Source organism: Dendrobates tinctorius, unplaced genomic scaffold (assembly GCF_039654945.1).
Source record: "Dendrobates tinctorius isolate UK_male_01 unplaced genomic scaffold, ASM3965494v1 ptg000028l, whole genome shotgun sequence".
NCBI lineage: Eukaryota > Metazoa > Chordata > Amphibia > Anura > Dendrobatidae > Dendrobates > Dendrobates tinctorius.
This window is the reverse complement of record NW_027361696.1, coordinates 25767180-25786872: the sequence shown is the minus strand read 5'-3', so window position 1 is coordinate 25786872 and position 19693 is coordinate 25767180. Positions and strand designations below refer to the sequence as shown.

General features: G+C 43.7%; 1 protein-coding gene across 1 annotated transcript in view; it reads right to left on the bottom strand.

Annotated features, from left to right (window-relative positions):
• Nucleotides 1-2624: 2624 nt before the first annotated feature.
• Nucleotides 2625-19693, bottom strand: part of LOC141085231 (uncharacterized) — a 58801-nt gene continuing 41732 nt past the window's right edge. Inside the window, exons 9-13 of the mRNA XM_073570501.1 lie at nucleotides 18988-19050; nucleotides 15573-15827; nucleotides 12220-12300; nucleotides 10792-10871; nucleotides 2625-4274 (exon numbers count right to left, since the gene is read on the bottom strand). Of these exons, the coding sequence (XP_073426602.1) occupies nucleotides 4272-4274; nucleotides 10792-10871; nucleotides 12220-12300; nucleotides 15573-15827; nucleotides 18988-19050 (482 nt within the window). The 3' untranslated portion in view covers nucleotides 2625-4271. The remainder of the gene's footprint in view (nucleotides 4275-10791; nucleotides 10872-12219; nucleotides 12301-15572; nucleotides 15828-18987; nucleotides 19051-19693) is intronic.

The following is a 19693-nucleotide window of genomic DNA, read 5'->3' as shown; positions in this document are numbered from 1 at the left end:
ATTTATGGAGAGGAGCAGTGAGGGGGTATATTATAGAGAGGAGCAGTGCTGGAGGTATTATAATATTAGAGGAACAGTATGGGGGGTATTTTGTGTAGGAAGCGCAATGAGGGGCAGTTATTCAGGGGTGCAGCATAGGATATATATATATATACAGGGTGAGTCATTAATATGGATACACCTAAATAAAATGGGAATGGTTGGTGACCCAGATCGGCGTGCTGAATTTGCAGAATGGGCAAAACAAAAATTGGAACAGGACCCTCAGTTTACACAGAACATTATGTTCAGTGATGAGGCAAACTTTTTTTGGTGGGCCATTTATATGGCATTGGTGTCTTGCATTGAAATCTGCTGCAATGACCCGGGTACTGCGTTCACCAGACATCAACACAATTTCTATCCACTCCTCACGTATTAACCTCTGCGACATGTCAATGGTTGTAAACAAAGAGAAACTTGTAAATAACACATGAAAGAATAAAGTTACGTTAAAACCAAGCACACCATTGTTTTTCTTGTGAAATTCTCAATAAGTTTGATGTGTCACATGACCCTCTTCCTATTGGAAAATATAAAGTTGGATCCAAAATGGCCGACTTCAAAATGGCCGCCATGGTCACCACCCATCTTGAAAAGTTTTCCCCCTCCCTTATGCTAATGTGCCACAAACAGGAAGTTGATATCACCAACCATTCCCATTTTATTTAGGTGTATCCATATACATGGCCCACCCTGTAGTTATGGGGCAATATAGCAATGCTTTTATTTTCAAGAGCACAGTGTTGGGATGTGCTGCTGAAGACAGAGAAGAGGGAGGTCTGCAAAGACAAGCTTTGGGCATAAAATCTCATCATGGCGTCTGGACAGAATGAAAAAGAAAAGTAGAACAGTTTCAATCAAAACAGATATCACCTATAAGGTGACTGGATGTAAACATTTGTGATACTGCCTGTGTCTCATCAGTGCTGATAATGGCTTGTAACAGCAACTCTCAGCATTTACATACTTTTAAGGACATACTGGAAATTGAAGGTCCATGTGATACAACTGAATATGGGGCTGACCTGACATTGCAGCTGATCGCTGTGCTAAGCTTGGTGCTGTATAGATGTACTGACCGTGGTTATGGCCCTGCATTCATGTACTGAAGGTGGTTCTGGCACTGCATTTATGTACTGACGATGATTCTGGCACTGCATTCATTAACTAATGGTGGTTCTGGTACCACACTCATGTACTGGCGATGGTTCTTGCTCTGCATTCATGTGCTGGCGGTGGTTCTTGCTCTGCATTTCTGTACAGATGGTGCATCGGGCACTGCATTCAAGAACTAATGGTGGTTTTGGTGCCACACTCCTGTGCTGACGGTTGTTCTGATCTTGTACAGATGCAACAATCCATAACATGCTTCACGTCTATGTTAAAGCTTAAAAATACTCAAACCTTAGACATTTGAGATTGTGAGGAGGATTTGTCACGTTTCTGCTCTAAAAACACTGATTTTTTTTAGCAGAAACTCTCCAAATCCTCCTCAAATATTCAAAACTTGTTTCTGTTTTTGGTTAATGTACTGGTGATGTATTACTGTACTAATGGTGGTTCTGTTGATGTATTCATGTCATCACGCCTTTACTTTTTTTGTGGCCCTTGGGATTGGTTCAGTATGACAATGTGGTAATTGGACTAAATAACATTAAACTCCCTGTGCTGGTTGGTCCTATGTGGGGTTGACCTGTCCTGAGGGTTACGCTTTGGAACAATTCCGGGGCCCAAGCACTGGGAAATTAGTGTGAAAACACAGGATTGACCAGAGGTCATAAGGCAGGTTAGGATGTGTGGGTAAACTAATAAGGGGTGAAGCATGAACCTGCATCATATGCGTCCATGCTTGAAGATACTAATTGTCTACTTCTCACTCCTAATATAAACCACAAAAACCCCACATATCGTAAATGTTTCCTGATGAAATGAAAAGTTAATTGAGATTTTTGTATATTGAACAAATCAGACATTTACATTGCAAAATGTAATGATGTATAATAATCCTTGGTTACATTCTCTGCATGCTGTCAGTGAATAGAGTCACTCCTGTTTAATGTAAGAAGCTAAAACCTCATTAGATCCAATGACAGTGATACATTGTAAAATTGTAAGCAACCATAAATGGTGAAGAATCAGGAAAATGAAGTCCCTGATTCATTATTAGCATTTTTTAGTCCCTTTTGTTTTTGTCTTATGATATTCGTTGAGGTTTTTTGTGCCAAATCCTTAATAATTGTATGCGTGGTTAATGAGTTTTGTACAAAATGATAAATGCCCTTGGACGTTTTTGTGACTGTTTAGAGCAAAAATTTGTTGCAAAATTTGCTCAGAAAGTGTCATTTTTTTTTTGGGGGGTGCAGTACATGTGAACATTTTGCAACTTTTTAAAAAGTAACAATTTATGTATCAATGAACCGGACTCAGACATTTTGGAAACTCAAAATCCGTCCACAATGGCGAACATAAAAAAAGACAAACATATTACACATAAAATTGACGGGGAGAAATTAAAAGTAGCAAAATGCTTAAATGAAAAACAGGCTAGAAAAAACTAGCAAAAAAAGACACAAATGCAATAATGAAGTTGCAGGACTTTTCATTGTACAAGGATAAACATTACACATTGCTGGACTGGCCCTTTAAAAGAAAAATAATGAGCATGCACGTGGATTTTTTGTTTATATAAGATTGATACACGAGTAAACAATGTGGAATTCTTCATTTCTGTACAGGAAATGTTCCAACCTTTCACTTTTTTCGATGGAAGGATTCTTGCAAAATAACATGATCGCAGGTTGGGACCACAATGATCAATTGTGAAATGTGGGGGATCCGAGCAGCAAGTGTTAAAATTCACTTCAGCGCCACCACAGGGGGAATAAGGTATTACACAATTCCCTTTAGAAACAATCGTCCGTCCATGTAATGTATCAATGTGTTAATGCCAATGAAGCAGATAGCATGATAATACATGGGCTGATAATTTTTTATGATAATATACATAACAATTTCAAGTTTTCTCATATTTGCAGAACTTCGGGTGGCTCTCCACAAACCACACAAAAAAGGAGAAAATGCAAAGATAAAAAACTAATTCATATAAATCCATTTTTTGTTAATACAAGCTGAAGCTACACCATGTACTATGTGCACTGGGATGTGCCGGTGATGTCTACACCACCCGTGGTACCAGTTCCTCCATAGACATATGTCCTATTTGTCCAAGATGTGTGGACCTGTTAGTGGTAAAAGCAAACCTACCATAAATGAAGCCCATTCTCCTGCTATAGGCTCCATAGTGGGGTCTCTTCCCTGCATGGTCCGATTCACTTTGCTGTTATATTAGGAGATCCTATCTAGGACTTTACTCCATATGTGGGGTCTAGAACTAAGGATCATCAAAGGGGAAACATCTACTAGGGTGGATGAAATAAAAGAAAAAGCGCGGACGGCACCGCTGTTACCGTATATCCTCAGATGGTGTGCGGCATTCGGGGCGCTGATAACTGGCAGCTTCGGGTGCTAGACCTGGGAATTCACAGTACTGTATGAGATGAAGTAGAGATGAGGTCGCACTCAACAAGCTGATGAAAATGTAGCTTGATTTATTGACACGTTACACATGTCAGGCCGGGGGAGTGATATCGGGAGTGCAGAGGGAGCTGACAACGGCCGTTTCGCACTGTCCGAGCGCTTCAACGGGTCACCATAAATGAAGGCCATTCTCCTGCTATAGGCTCCATAGTGGGGTCTCTTCCCTACATGGTCCGATTCACTTTGCTGTTATATTGGGAGATCCTATCTATGACTTTACTCCATATGTGGGGTCTAGAACTAAGGATCATCAAATGGGAAACATCTACTAGGGTGGCTTCATCTATCCCCAATAGTGGGCCGCATATTTGTACCTAACCCTAAAACAAGTTTGTGATTTACAGAGGTAGTGTTTTCTGCAGCAGAGCGAACTTCCTATCACCGGACACAAGCGACAGTCACCAGAAGATGCCAGATGTTCACGACGTATTCCAGGTCTACGTGGTTTGGGTGGATTTATCTTGAGATACTTTGGGAAACTAGACATGATAAATATCTTAGAAGCAAGAAGTTTGGCAGCAGGACTACAAGAGCTAATAATGTAAAGCAAAACTATGAAATAAAGATGAGACATCGTCCCATGGCTAGAACGTGGGATTGGCGGAAATCCATCTTGGAATCGCCTGCGGAGGTCACTGCAAAACACAAATAGGATGTCACATTATTCTTGCAGTAGAATTAGAACCTCGAATATTGGAAAATTCAGAAAATTGATGAGGTATGGTTAAAGGTCAGCCATTGTGATGACTCCTCACAATGCGGTAACACAGTGTCATGATCCCAGTGTAGGTTTTTGAGCTGCACACCGGGGGTTAATGTCTGGAGCTCTGTGCAGGTTTTGACCTGCACACTTAGGGTTAATGATTGTGGCCTCTTTCTGGTTCTGGGAGAGATTCATAAACCCCTGGGTAGCTTCAATCCCTGCCAGTTATACTATCGCCTTTGGCCTAGTGTGCTGACCCCCGTGTGCTTGTTTGTTGCTATAGCTTGTTTATATGGTTCTGACCCGATTCTGTTTCCCGTTGTGAGTTTGCCTGTTGATTTTGTACTGCGTTATTATCTGTGTATGACTCATTGCCTGTGACCTGACTACTCTCTGCTCGCCCCTCTTGTACCTTGCAGCTATCTCTGTGTGTGACTCATTGGCTACGTCCTGACTATTCTCACTGTCTATGCCCCTTGGTAACTTTAATAAGAAAAAATTCAAAGATGGATTAGAATAAAAAACACCAGGATAAAAAAGGTGTAACAATGATAGTGAGAAAATAATAACAATAATAATAAATAATACAATCTGTTAAAAATGCCTTTATTGAAATATTGGCACAACAAATAAATGCATTAAAAATATATATGTATATAATAAAATAAAATAATAACATAAACAACCACATGAGCAATATATTTATGGACAATGGAAAAACCAATCCATAACAAAAGGCTTAATTAATAATCCAGGTAAAAAAAATTGAGTACAGTGACACAAAATATCTAATAAGTGTGCCCAAAGTGCAAAAAGTGCTGTTTGTGCAAAGAATTAATGTATATAAATCGCCATAAGGCGTGTGCAAAATATAAAATACCTGTAAGCCAATTGGCGCTATATGGGTTGTATAAGAACGCGCCCCGACGCGCGTTTCGGAAATAAGATCTCCTTCGTCTATCCCCCTGACGAAGGAGATCTTATTTCCAAAACGCCCTTATTCTTCAGTGGAGATGAGACCCAGACTCTTCCTATGGCTATGGAGGTGAGCGCTGTCACCTGTGAGGGAAAGGAAAGAAGACGCCGCCGGGAAAAGCAGTTGTGCCTCTATTGTGGGAAATCTAGACATTGGAAGAAGGACTGCCCCTCCTGTCCGTCATCCTCCAAGATGGCGGGAAACGACTAGGTCTGGGTAGTAATCGAGGAGGCTACCCAGACCTTCAGGTACAATTTTCCTCATGTGCAAAAATGGTGCTGCAGGTGGAACTGGAACTTGGTTATGGTCCTGTTCAGACTACTGCTTTTATTGACTGCGGTTCGGCTGTGAACCTGATTGATACCAAGGTTATGACTCTTAATAAGATAGGGACAGTCAGGCTCCATGATCCTGTTAAACTTGTGGCAATTGACTCATCTCCTCTTACCCAAGATGGTATCTGTTGCAGGTCTGAACTTTTTTCTCTTAAAGTGGGTTCCACTCACGTGGAGAAACTAAGTTGTCTGGTGCTAGATAACTTGCCTGCAGGACTGGTACTGGGGATGCCTTGGCTTCAACGCCATAATCCTACCATTGATTGGGTTACAGGGGAAATCACTCAATGGGGATGCAATAATAAATGTGGTAACCGGGGACATCTTGTTAACGCTGTTAAATCCGTGTCTGTGTCGTCTGTCGATCTGGAAGGTATTCCGGAGTACCTGAAAGATTTCGAAGACGTTTTTTCCGAAAGTGAGGCTGAGGCGCTGCCACCACATAGACCCTATGATTGTGCCATTGATTTAGTACCCGGAGCCAAGTTACCTAAGGCTCGATTGTTCAATTTGTCTGGGCCTGAGCGCCAAGCCATGAAGGAGTACATAGCTGAGAGTCTCCGCAAAGTGCATATCAGGCCTTCTGTGTCACCTGTGGCAGCAGGGTTCTTCTTTGTGAAGAAAAAAGATGGTGGTTTGCGGCCGTGCCTCGACTTTCGGGAACTGAACAAGATAACAGTTAGGAACTCTTACCCGCTTCCCCTCATCCCAGACTTATGTAACCAGTTAGCTGGGGCCCAATGGTTCTCCAAATTAGATCTGCGGGGGGCCTACAATCTGATAAGGGTTCGGGAAGGGGACGAGTGGAAAACGGCATTCCTCACATCAGAAGGACTCTTTGAGAACCTGGTAATGCCATTCGGGTTAACTAATGCACCCGCTATTTTCCAAAATTTCATCAATGTTGTGTTCTCTGATCTGATAGGCCGTTTTGTTATTATTTATTTGGATGATATTTTGGTGTATTCCCCGGACAGTCAATCTCACTTGCAACATCTAAAGACAGTTCTCCAGAGACTCAGGGAGAACCAATTGTTCGCCAAATTGGAAAAATGTTCGTTTTTTTGTACAGGAGCTGTCTTTTTTGGGGTTGATTGTGTCCTGTGAGGGGTTTCGTATGGATCCTAAGAAGGTGCTGGCGATCGCTGACTGGGTTCAGCCTCGAGATCTCAAGGGGCTCCAGGGCTTCTTAGGATTTGCGAACTATTACCGGAGATTCATTAAAGGTTTCTCACAAGTGGTGAAACCACTCACGGATCTTACCCAGAAGGGAGCTGATGTAAAAAATTGGTCTGTACTCGCTAAGGAATCCTTCTCAGCGATTAAGAAATGTTTTATGTCTGCCCCGGTGTTGGTGCAACCTGACCCGTCCAAACCATTCATTGTGGAGGTGGATGCTTCTGAAGTGGGGGTGGGGGCTGTGCTGTCCCAGGGTCCGGCCACCCTTACCAATCTCAAACCCTGTGCCTTCTTCTCCAAGAAGTTCTCTTCAGCTGAGAAAAACTATGATGTAGGCAATAGAGAACTTCTTGCGGTCAAGCTGGCGTTTGAGGAATGGAGGCACTTTTTGGAAGGGGCGGCTCACCCTATCACGGTTGTCACGGATCACAAAAATTTGGCATACCTTCAATCTGCTAAGAGGCTTACTCCTAGACAGGCCCGTTGGTCACTTTTTTTTTCACGATTTCTGTTCTCACTTACTTTTCGACCGGGGTCCAAAAATGTTAAAGCGGATGCCCTGTCCAGAAGTTTTGATCCAGTGTCTCCCCCTGAGCAGCCGTCCTCCATTCTTCCCCCAGGGGTGGTAGTGGCAGGGGTCTCAACTGAGTTGGAACAAGAAATCCTAAGGGCTCAGGCCCTAGCTCCGGCAACCAGGCCAAGCAATAAACTGTTTGTTCCAGATTCATTGCGGCCTAGACTTCTGCAGGAGTTTCATGATTCTAGGCTGAGTGCTCATCCAGGTATCATGGCCACTAGAGAGGCAGTAGCCAGGAGTTTTTGGTGGCCTTCATTAAGGTCCGATATCAAGGAATTTGTTTCTGCTTGTGACATATGTGCCCGTTCCAAAAGCTCGCATAACCGACCGGCTGGGGAACTCATACCTTTACCGGTTCCTGATAGGCCATGGACTCATCTTTCCATGGATTTTATTACCGGCCTTCCACCTTCCAGGGGCAATACCGTGATCTGGGTGGTGGTGGATAGGTTTTCTAAACAGGCCCATTTCATTCCCTTGGCAGCATTACCATCAGCAGAAACGTTGTCAAGATTGTTTGTGCAGCATGTGGTCCGATTGCATGGGGTACCCCTGAATGTTGTGTCTGACAGAGGTGTGCAGTTTGCGGCCAAATTTTGGAGGGCGTTCTGTATGAAATTGGGCATCTCACTCTCCTTCTCGTCGGCATATCACCCGGAGAGTAATGGTCAGACAGAACGCACCAATCAATCCCTGGAACAAATTCTCAGGTGTCTGACCTCCGCCAGACAGGAGGATTGGTGTGATGCTTTACCGTTGGCTGAATTCGCTTTTAACAACCGGGTGAGTCAGTCCACCAACATGTCCCCATTCCTGATTAACTATGGCTTTAATCCGCATTTTGGGGAGTTTTCTCGGGTGGATTCCGGTTGTCCAGGAGCAGAGGGGTCCATTCTACGGTTAAAAAACCTCTGGGCTGAAGTCCGGCGTAATATCTCTCGAGCCCAGGGGAGATACAAATATTTTGCGGACAAAAAGAGAGCCTCGGGAGACATGTTTCAGGTGGGAGAGAAGGTTTGGCTCTCCACGCGTAACATCAACTTAAAGGTACCATCAGTTAAGTTGGGACCAAAGTTCATTGGTCCGTACGAGATTATGGAGATAGTCAACCCTGTGGCGTATAGGTTGCGTCTCCCCGCCTCCTTAAAAATATCTAATGTGTTCCATAAGTCTCTGTTGAAACCAGCAGGATCTGTCAAAGAGAACTCTGAGACTGTTGTTCCTCCAGTGCTGGTGGAGGGTCAATTGGAGTATGAGGTCGGACATATTGTGGACTCTCGGCGGGTGCGCTGCTCTGTGCAGTACCTGGTCCACTGGAAGGGATATGGACCAGAAGAGCGCTCATGGGTCCCTGCTCGCTCGGTACATGCAGATCGCCTGGTTCAGGTGTTCCATGCCAAGTACCCGGGGAAGCCTGGGGGTCCAGAGGCCCCCCGTTGAGAGGGGGGTACTGTCATGATCCCAGTGCAGGTTTTTGAGCTGCACACCGGGGGTTAATGTCTGGAGCTCTGTGCAGGTTTTGACCTGCACACTTGGGGTTAATGATTGTGGCCTCTTTCTGGTTCTGGGAGAGCTTCATAAACCCCTGGGTAGCTTCAATCCCTGCCAGTTATACTTTTGCCTTTGGCCTAGTGTGCTGACCCCCGTGTGCTTGTTTGTTGCTATAGCTTGTTTATATGGTTCTGACCCGATTCTGTTTCCCGTTGTGAGTTTGCCTGTTGATTTTGTACTGCGTTATTATCTGTGTATGACTCATTGCCTGTGACCTGACTACTCTCTGCTCGCCCCTCTTGTACCTTGCAGCTATCTCTGTGTGTGACTCATTGGCTACGTCCTGACTATTCTCACTGTCTATGCCCCTTGGTAACTTTGTCTCGCAGTTACTCTGCTAGGAATTGTCTTGCAGCTCCTAGCTCTGTGGAGTTTAAGCCACACCTCTAGCAGTCACGTGCTTCAGGTCCTGCGGGTGTGAAGTACACATCTATTCGGTTGCTGCCCGCTCCACAGGTAGCTTTGAGCACTGTTCGCTTTACTCAGGACACGCGCACGGGCTCAGTGAGCAAGTTCAGTGCGGTGTCTCTGACACACAGTTGATGAACATCAATGTTTAATGGAGTTTGAAATCCACATAGGTCTGCATATCAGGAGCCGGACAATGGTCAACCTATCGTTCACATAGATGTATCACATCTGTTCTCACCACAAACTTTTAGATTCCATTTGACCTCTGTGCAGAAAGTATACGTGATTCTCCATCTTCATGAGTGCAATGATGCTCCCAATGTGCCACCACTGCTCCTCTATGTTGTGCGCTCCGGGAATGGTAAAAGTACGAAACTCCGAACCTTGCAAGTCTGTAGAGCTGCTCATTAGTAGCTATGTAACATTTTCCTTCCCACAACACCAATGACTCAGCTTGGACATTGTTGCCCCCTCTCCACTAGGCTCTATGACTGCCATTAATTGATGCCCAGTGGTCGTGGCACCTCCACTGCTCTAATAGTTAAGGGTTTCAAAGATGGGCTTTGTACTTCTCAGATATTTATCACTTTAAAAAAAGTTCTCCAGGTCCATATTGTTTGTAGTTTTCCAATGTTGAGGCACAGTATATGTAAAGTGAAGGCAAAACTAAACTCAATATTGTAGTTGAAGCTGAGGCAATGCTCTTTTTAGCAACAAGATCATATCTCTGTCCAAGGGGTTGTCCCATTTGGGCAAATTCATAGGATATCCCAAGTCTGGAAACCACTTCTATCTTGAAAATGGGGTCTTGGTGCGCTGTCAGAAATGGAGAGGTGGCAGTGCATGTGTGGTTCTCTCCATCTCTGTGGGATCGTCAAAAGTTGCAAGATAAATCTTTTCAAGATCGATGTGGTCACAGCGGTGGGACTCTGATCTACTCATACTACCAATAAGCCATAAATGTCCCACATGGGAATAATCCTCAAATAAGGACCACTACCCTACTGGCTTTTGAGCAGCTGATGGGGATTTGTGCTGAAATTAGTCTACTGGTTCTCCTCCAATAAATCAACTATTCCCAGACCTACACCAGATCTGTGCTCCAGCCTCCAGATTGATGGAAAGGTCTGGATACGTTCTTCTATAGTAGCTTACATTGTTTGGACAGAAAAGCTGGACAGTCCTTCAATAATACAGGTACTAATAATGGTCAGCATCACACATTCACGGTCCGAGCACGGACTACGATGTACTTACTGGTGACCATGAGGCTACCGACCTCAGGTCCGTACATGACGGATGACTGAAGCCATTATCGTATAAAATGATGTCTCTAATACATTTATTAAAAAAAAAAGTGACTTTAAGTTATGGCAGCTGATGCTTTTCCTACTTCTGCTACAAAAGATATATTACTTACCGCAAACACAGAAATGGCAGCCAAAAAGACAATTGGAATTACAAGTATACCGATGTACTGAAACGATCGTCCTTTGCTACCTGTAAATAAAAATTAATATTAAAGGTTGTACAACTACTTAAGAAAATATAGGTAAATCACATAGAATCATAGAATCGTGGAGTTGGAAGGGACCTCCTGGGCCATCTGGTCCAACCCTCTGCACAAAGCAGGATTCATTAAATCATCCCAGACAGATGTCTGTCCACCCTCTGTTTGAAGACTTCTATTGAAGGAGAACTCAACACCTCTCGTGGCAGCCTGTTCCACTCATTGATCACTCTGTGAAAAAGTTTTTTCTAATATCTAATCTGTGTCTCCTCCCATTCAGTTTCTTCCCATTGCGTCTAGTCTTTCCTTGTGCAAATGAGAATAAAGATGATCCTTCTACAATGTGACAGCCCTTCAGATATTTGTAGACAGCTATTAAGTCTCCTCTCAGTCTTCTCTTTTGCAAGCTAAACATTCTCAAATCCTGTAATCGTTCCTCATAGGACATGGTTTGCAGACCGGTCACCATTCTGGCCGCTCTTTTTTGAACTTGTTCAAGTTTGTTGATGTCTTTTTTAAAATGTGGTGCCCAAAACTGGGCACAGTATTCCAGATGAGGTCTGACCAAAGAGGAGTAGAGGGCAATAATGACTTGATCACGTGATCTAGACTGTATGCTTCTGTTAATACATCCTAGAATTGCATTTGCCTTTTTTGCTGCTGCATCACACTGTTGACTCATATTCAGTCTGTGATCTATTAGTATACCCAAGTCTTTTTCACATGTGCTGTTGCTTAGCCCTATTCCTCCCATTCTGTATGTGCTTTTTTCATTTTTATTGCCCAGATGTAGTACTTTGCATTTTTCCCTGTTAAAAACCATTCTGTTAGTTGCTGCCCACTGCTCCAGTTTATTTATATCTTTTTGAATCCTCTCTCTCTCTTCTCTAGTATTAGCTATCCCTCCTAGCTTTGTGTCATCAGCAAATTTAATCAGTTTACCCTCAATTCCTTCATCTAAATCATTGATAAAGATGTTGAACAATACAGGGCCCTGTACAGAGCCCTGTGGTACACCACTTGAGACATTCTTCCAACTGGATGTGCAGCCATTTACGACCATTCTTTGGGTCCGATCACTAAGCCAGGTAGAAAGCATAGAAATATAAAAGAGAAACTTCTCTCCTTCCAATTTCCATACCCTTCCAGTGCTCACATTTCCTGGGTCCCTACCTATCTCCATTTCCTGCTTAGTCCAGATTTTGGCCGAGCAGGAAGTACAAATAATGGTGGGCAACCCGCGAAGCATCAGGACAGGAGTGGTCAGGAATGTCGAGTTGGATATTTTATATTTTAATATTAAACCCTGCAAGCCATCCAAGTCATGGATGTCCTCACCGGCAGTTTTTTCGGTGGATGTGCCACCATCAGACTGGTGACGTTGTATATGGGTCACATCCGTTGCGATTTTGTGACACACTGCAATGAAAAAAATAGTTCTCATTAGACAAGGAGTTCGGATCTTGATACTTCTTGGTGGCAGGGACAGAATTAATTCCTAGAAGTTGTCTAGACCTTGTGGAAAAACAGTTGGAGAATTCTTGGACTGGAAGCCAAAGTCATTTTTAAGGGGTCTTTAATGGGAACCTGTCAGGAGGAATCACATTATTTACCTACAGGTATTGGTTAATCTGCAGGTTAATAGCTGTATGAAGGTGCCTGGCTTTTGATCAGACAGTGCAGCACCCGGGAGAAAATGAGCTTTACTTCTTCCAGGATCTGCCGTCTTTGAGTCATAGAGGTGCGGCTACAGTCACCACTGACAGCACAGAGAGTGGTGGCTGTAAGCACGCCCTGGCACTGATTGACAAACTCATGGTTGTTACACCGCTCCGCCATACTCACCCGGCCTCCGCTCCCACGCCGCAGTCGCCCTTCGCTCCCACGCCGCAGCCTCTCTCCACCCGACGGCCGCGGCGGTCACCTGAGACAGGCCTGCGACCGATGCCTTCCCTGCATGCTATGTGCATGCGCCATAGGCCGCGGCCGCGCCTCCTTCCTGCTTCTTATGCTCCGGCTGTGCCCTGACCCGGAAGCACCTTTGGACCAATGGCTGACCAGACGGGGCCATATCAGGCCGCTTCCCCCTGAGGGAGGCGCCTGATCGTTGTGTTTCCTGACACTCCGGCCTCGCTCCATCGTGCACACTCTGCTCCTGCAGTTCCAGTCTCAGCTGCTCCTCACAGCAGCTTCTCCAGTCCTGCCTTCAGTGTTCCTGCCGTCCTACTCCAGTCCTGCCTTCAGTGTTCCTGTTGTCCTACTCCAATCTCAGTCTTACTCCGGTCCATCCTGAGCCGCCCCTCTCGGTACCGGCTACCGTGGTACTCGAACCCCTGTGCCTGCTCCTAACGGTCCCTGTATAGGGGTCGGTTCCACCTGGCAGCTCGCCCGGGGTCCCTCGGTGCCACGGTCCAGAGGGTCCACTCTCGGAGTTTCCCGCTCCAGACCACCCGCGCTAACAATGGTGCAGTGCATCCGTGCATAAAAGACAGTCAGTGTCGAAGCATGCTTATATCTGTCCTCAGTGCTATAAGTGGTGACTGTAGCTGCACCTCTATGACTGAAAGCCAGCGGCTTCTGGAAAAAATAAAATTCATTTTCTCCTAGGTACCGCACTGTCAGTACTGAGGCCTGGCATCTACATAGCACTATTAACCTGCACATTAACTCTAAATTTTGAAGGTCAATAGCGTTATCATACATGAGAAGTTGCCATTAAATTGACTTACAGGGTAGTCGTCTATGTAGCGGGACTGTTGGGGAAGTTTTCTTCTGGAGGAGAGCTATTTTGCACAGTTTCTTCCTTTGCATTTCCTAAGATTCCCTTGCCAGATCTTCAGAAGGGAAATAAGCTAATTCTCTAGCCCACATGTGGTTTCTCACAGTTCAATCAATGGACACAAGCACTCGGCATGGAGGGAGATCCGGTCCTTCATACCTGCCAGCAACCTAATAAAGTGTTTGTCTCATTCATTAATGGGTAAAATTGCAAAGTGGTAGTAAAAACAAGGCACATTGCAATGTCCCCCTTTATTAAAAGTCCTCTTTTTTATTTTACTTTATTGTTGCCTAGGTTAATGGCCACCTCTATAATTTCTCTTAGGTGGTCTGTCTCCGAGACAAAGAATGCAGTGCTTGCAAGATCTTTACTATATAGCTTGCAAACACTGCTTTGAAATTGGACGGATCGCTGTATCCAGCCGTACCGCCGACCTGAACTGTTAATCTTCAGGAGCGGCAAAACTAGAATCAAGGAGACAGGAGAGAGTTGACATTGGTGAACAAAGATTGGACAAACCATTTAAAAAGATATGATACATTATGGAATGGTTACAGGTGGAGACATTTCTCAGAGGTACTTGAGGTTCTTGTTCATGCCTACATACCGTGGAAAACGTAGCACTGTCTATGGTGAGGCATCATGAGAAACTGCTTTGCACCTTTTTAGCTATCACCACTTGCCCATGACTTGTTGGGTGTTGCATACAAACAAGATCTGCACTCAGGAACCTTCTTTTATATTGTTCGATAGATTATGGACATTTTCCTCCAATTGGGAAGATTTGGAGCAATCTAAGAAACCTATGGCTTTATGAACTCTTTCCAATAAAGTCCTAAAACCAAAAATGTCAGCTGTTTTGCACGCTGTAAGATACAGCCACTGCCTTTCTGGGCTTATCTACAGTATTATATAATGCTTTAGATAAGCCCCTGATCCGACCTGCACGATAAGAAAAATAAGTTTTAATATACTCAACCGGGGGACGGTCCGGTGCAGTCCGGTCCGATGGGTGTCGCAGGTCCGGGTCCGGCGCCTCCCAAATTCTTGCAACGCCGCCCTCCTGCTTGCTTCCTGCCTCCCTGGCATCGCGCTCCTGCGAAGGTGTACTTCTCTGCCCTGTTGAGAGCAGAGCAAAGTACTGCAATGCGCAGGTGTCGGGAAAGATCAGCGAGACCCAGCGCCTGCACAGTGCAGGAATTTGCTCTGCCCTCAAGAGGGCAGAGAAGTATGCCTGCACAGGAGCTTGATGCCAGGTAGGCATGATGCAAGCAGGAGGGCGTCGTCGCAAGAAGATGGGAGGCGCTGGACCCAGACCTGCGACACCCATCGGACCGCCCCCCCCGGGTGAGTATAATAAAACTTATTTTTCTTATCTTGCAGGTCAGATCGGGGCTTATCTGCAGCATTATAGAATGCTGTGGATAAGCCCTGAAAGGAAGCGGCCGCATCTTATATCGGACAAAACTGCTCACCGGTTCCCTTTAAGGACTAATGTGGCTTTCAGTAGGGTAACCAATGGGCAGAAGGACTTGGCATGGATGGCTAAAAATGAACACCTTCTTCTGTGGTCCCTCGTTAGTGACTAAAACCTTTGTAAAACTTAGGACTTACTGAGGTACTAATGAGAATTACCTTTGCACCTTCTTTTTCAGTGCCCAATTTTACAAGGCTTATTGGATGCCTATATAGTAAGTTATGGACCTTCTACTGCATGGGTTTAGGATTACTTGGGGCAATCTGGAAGTCCTGGCTTGCAACAAACCATCTCATCATGAAAACGGTTAGCACCACTGTCCATCTCCTTCTCGCCTATGTCTGGTCCTTGTTAAAATCTTTGGACCTGCCAATTCCTGAAGACCTTGTCTACTGAGACTATTTAATATGACCCACCTTGATGTCCACCTCATACCTGCAGAATTCATATCCACAAGGTCACTCGTGCCTCGTCCTTTCCCATGTTCAACCCACAAAGGTTCAAGATCTTCGTTTCCATTTTTTCTGTAGGAAATTTTCAGCAACGTCAAGTTTTTAAAACAAGCGGAGTAATTCTTCAATACTTCAACACTCTCAGGACAAAATGTGGCTTCATTAAAAGAGTCGGAATGGACATCTTTCCTGATGACAATTGGGAAATCAGTGACTGGGACGGTAATAGAACAGATTTCTACAAGAAAAAGAAGAGCAGAAGTTATATGTAGTCATGCATGGTGCCATATCACAGACTCCCATAGGTTTCTGTTTTGGGTGGAATGCACTTAAAGGGGAATTCTGACCACAGAATTGGGGGTCCTTGATCTTGTTGTGTTGATCAAAATGGCAAATAGTGGCCAAAATGAGTAGAAGAAGAAGAAAACAGCAGAAAGAGGAGTCCCCAATAATTCAGGTCCCCGGTGGTTACCGCATACATTTCAATGGTTAAAAAATCCTTTATCCTAAAGTCTTTTACCTTTGCAGATTAATATGATCTATTGTTCCCTATCAAGAGCAATTTCGAGCTCAAAAGAAGCCAACCATAAGTCAATAAGGGCAGAGAGCAGAGCCAAAAAACTCCTGTCCCAGGATCATGTCTTTAGTGCCAAGATAAAGCTTATCACATGTGTGGATGACACTAGTGGCTGATTTAATAAGAGTTTATAATGTAGATACTTAATTAAGTGTGTGGGCTGGATTGTACAACACACTAGAGAACAAATAAAGATATTAACTCTTCAAGATATAGAGTATATAGCGGGTGGTTCACAGAACCGGCTTACAGGAGAAGTGTCTGATATAGTCCCAAAAAATCAAATGTGTATTGTAGGGGGTCTGTGCTCTCTGGTAGTCACATGGACATGCACAGGCACAGGGTTTTTTATATCAAAACAGAATAAAGTTTATTGTACTTCATAGACTTTACAGCTCCATAATGAAAGCATAATTTCTCCAGCACAAATGAATATCCAAACAGTTGTTTCTTCAGCACAAGTATATAATCAAACAGTCCTTTCTTCAGCACAAATAAATAACCAAACAGTCCTTTCTTCAGCACAAGTGAATAATCAAACAGTCTTCTCTCTGGATGAGGCAAAGTAAACAAAACAATCTCATCCACTTGGTGTTACAGGAACCTCTCAGGCTGCAGTACAGACTATCCCCCAGCTGTGTCTTTCTCCAGCCTCAGCACACTACTACTACCTGGGCTAGACCAGGTGCATTTTATTAGGCAGGAAAGACCCGGACTGGAGTATGAGACCGACGATTTTCATCCAGGGTCTTTTGGTCCTTCCTAAATCTTGCCCCCAAAATCCAATCAAAACAAAAATCATCTCAGTAACACAGACCTGCCCACCAGGTCATTACCAAGAAAACGGCAAACTAAAAATCTATTTAACAATACTCTGCCATAACACCCAAATCAGATCAAAAAACAGATCTATGAGATTACCATGAGAAAGGGGAAATAACAGATTAATGGAAGATATAATCTGGTTAATGCAATTAGAACAGGTACGTAGCCAGCAAGTCATTGGTATAGAAACACTACCCATGAGCTGGGATTAGTAACCCATTACACCAAAGGAGACCAGTGAGAAGCATACCCTACAAAGAGCACATCGCCCACAAGTCAATCCAAATGACTATATATGGCAACAATGTCATTATACCAGAGCTACCATGTATATTGTTCCCCACTAAGTAATACATATGGGTGAAGCCCTGCTTAGCAAAGTTATGACTAAAAAAATAATAAAAATAAAAGAAAAAAATGAAAAAATAATATCCAAAAAAAATAAAATTATAACTATGACCTTTTTTTGACTGTAGATAGATAATAGATAAATATAAATATAATAGGTAGATAATAGATAAATATATATAATAGATAGATGATAGATAATAGATAGAAAATAAATAGATAATATTTAACTAGATAGATAACGAGTTATTGCGCGCCCTTCTGGCGAGCGCTGGGATTGTGAACCATGCAATGGGGTGTAACCACGCACCAGACTGGTATATGTGCAGACTAAAAGCAAACATAAATACCTGGTGTACCAGTGGATGCCGATTTTATAATTCAGCAATCCTCTCTTCCTCTCTTTCAAATTCCCTCATCACTGTGAAGGCTCTTGCAAGTGGGTTAATTGCTTTCATTTTCTCTCCAAGAGATGACAGCAGCGCTAGGAGGCACTTTTTATTTGCTTGACCTCTCGTACTTAATGCTTCTTCACTGTCCAAGATATAAATCTGGGCATACTTGGCATACTTGGGAGTACTACCCACAGCGGGATGCAATGGGGCAGTTCTGTGGTAAATTTGTCCATGGATTCGAAAACAGTATGGACCATGCCCAGGAGGTGGCGCTACTTGTGCTCCCGTTGATGCCAAAATAAGGGAGCTATTGTATTGCCTTATATTAGCCATAAAGTTTTTGGAGTGCTGATGCTCTCCTTTCATCAACTTGACTAATTGATCATCCATACGAATGGGACGTAATTGGATGAGCCCTCTCTTGCAGCAGGAAGGGAATGTTTTGTCCTGCGCCATTTCGCCTTTTAAATTTTTAGACTGGCAGTACTGACATCAAAATGTCAGTTCACCAGCATAATGGCGTGTCTCATCAATTTGATTAAGAAGCCCTCTAGCGGCAAATGTAACTTGCATTTTGCACACGTCTTCTATCTTGTTCTCGTTTTTGTGAAATTTGTGTATCACATTGTGCATTGCGTGTTGCTCGTTGTCGTGCAGCATTAGATGTTCTACGTGATTCAGTTACTTCATTAGTTTCTCTTGCTCTGGCCGCCCTCTGTTGGGTGGCATCAGCAGTTCTTCGACAATTTCGTTCGCCTTCTGTTTCATTAAGATGCAGGTTACACATCAGTCTGCGATTCCCTTCTCTACGTGCAGCAGCATGATCAATTTGATCCATCTTTCTAATGTTGCCTCACACTGTTGCCTGAGTGTTGCCTCCCAATGTTGCCTCACAGTGTTGCCTCACAGTGTTGCCTCACAGGCTAACGTTCAAAAAAGGCTTATGCCTTAACTACTTTAGTCACCAGGGAGAGCTCCTCTCCTTATTAGATATGTCACTTAACTCCTATACAGGGCCTTACAGTACTTAGGTATCCATGGTTACGCCCACGCATATAGTCAATTAGCTGCTAGTGGTAGTAAGTATGGATACCTAAGTTACTGTTGAGCTGTGGATGACTCATTGTGCACAAACACACGCACACGTCCAAATTAGGTATATGCATATATAGATAGATAGAAAATAGATAAATAATAGATAATAAATATATAATAGATAACAGATAGATAATAGATAACAGATCCATACGTACCATCATCGTATGTATCAAGTGCCAAGTTCCCTTTTTTGTCCTCCAAGGCTATCTCTTTATTTCCTGGGAGTAAATGATACAATGTTGCATTAAAAAAATAACGTGTGAATTACATTGTATATGCTCTCCAATGATGTAATGGTGTCTATGGCACAAATGGAGGCAGCGGTAGCGGCAGCAGGGTGGCTGTGATACACTGGAACATTAACGCAGCGTAATTCTTAGTAATGTGAATGAGAGGGGAGGACATACAGACTCCGCGCACATCCCCACAGCATGCAGCCATAATGTTGGTCACAGCTACATCTGATGTATTGATTGAATGTACAATTGTGGGTTTCCATCCTTCCATCAATGATAACCCCTCTAACTCTCAGAATGGAGGGGATGGGTATCCTTCATCTTTTCTCCATGTGCTCCCATCATCCTACCATCCTAGCACAGCTCCAGTCGAGCGTATGGGGTTGTGTTATTTTACTGTTATTTCACTGACAGATGACCCAGAAGAGAACATTTGACAAAGGTAGAAAGGCAAACCCTTTCATTCCAAGGCTCCTTCGTGGTCTTGACAGACCTCCCCGATCAGTAACGGTAGATGCTAGTAATATATCACCACTTACAAGTTGCCATGGCTTGAGATGAAGCTGAAGTCCATTAAATATTAATTATATGAAAATACTATGGTGGGAAAACCCTCAGACAATAA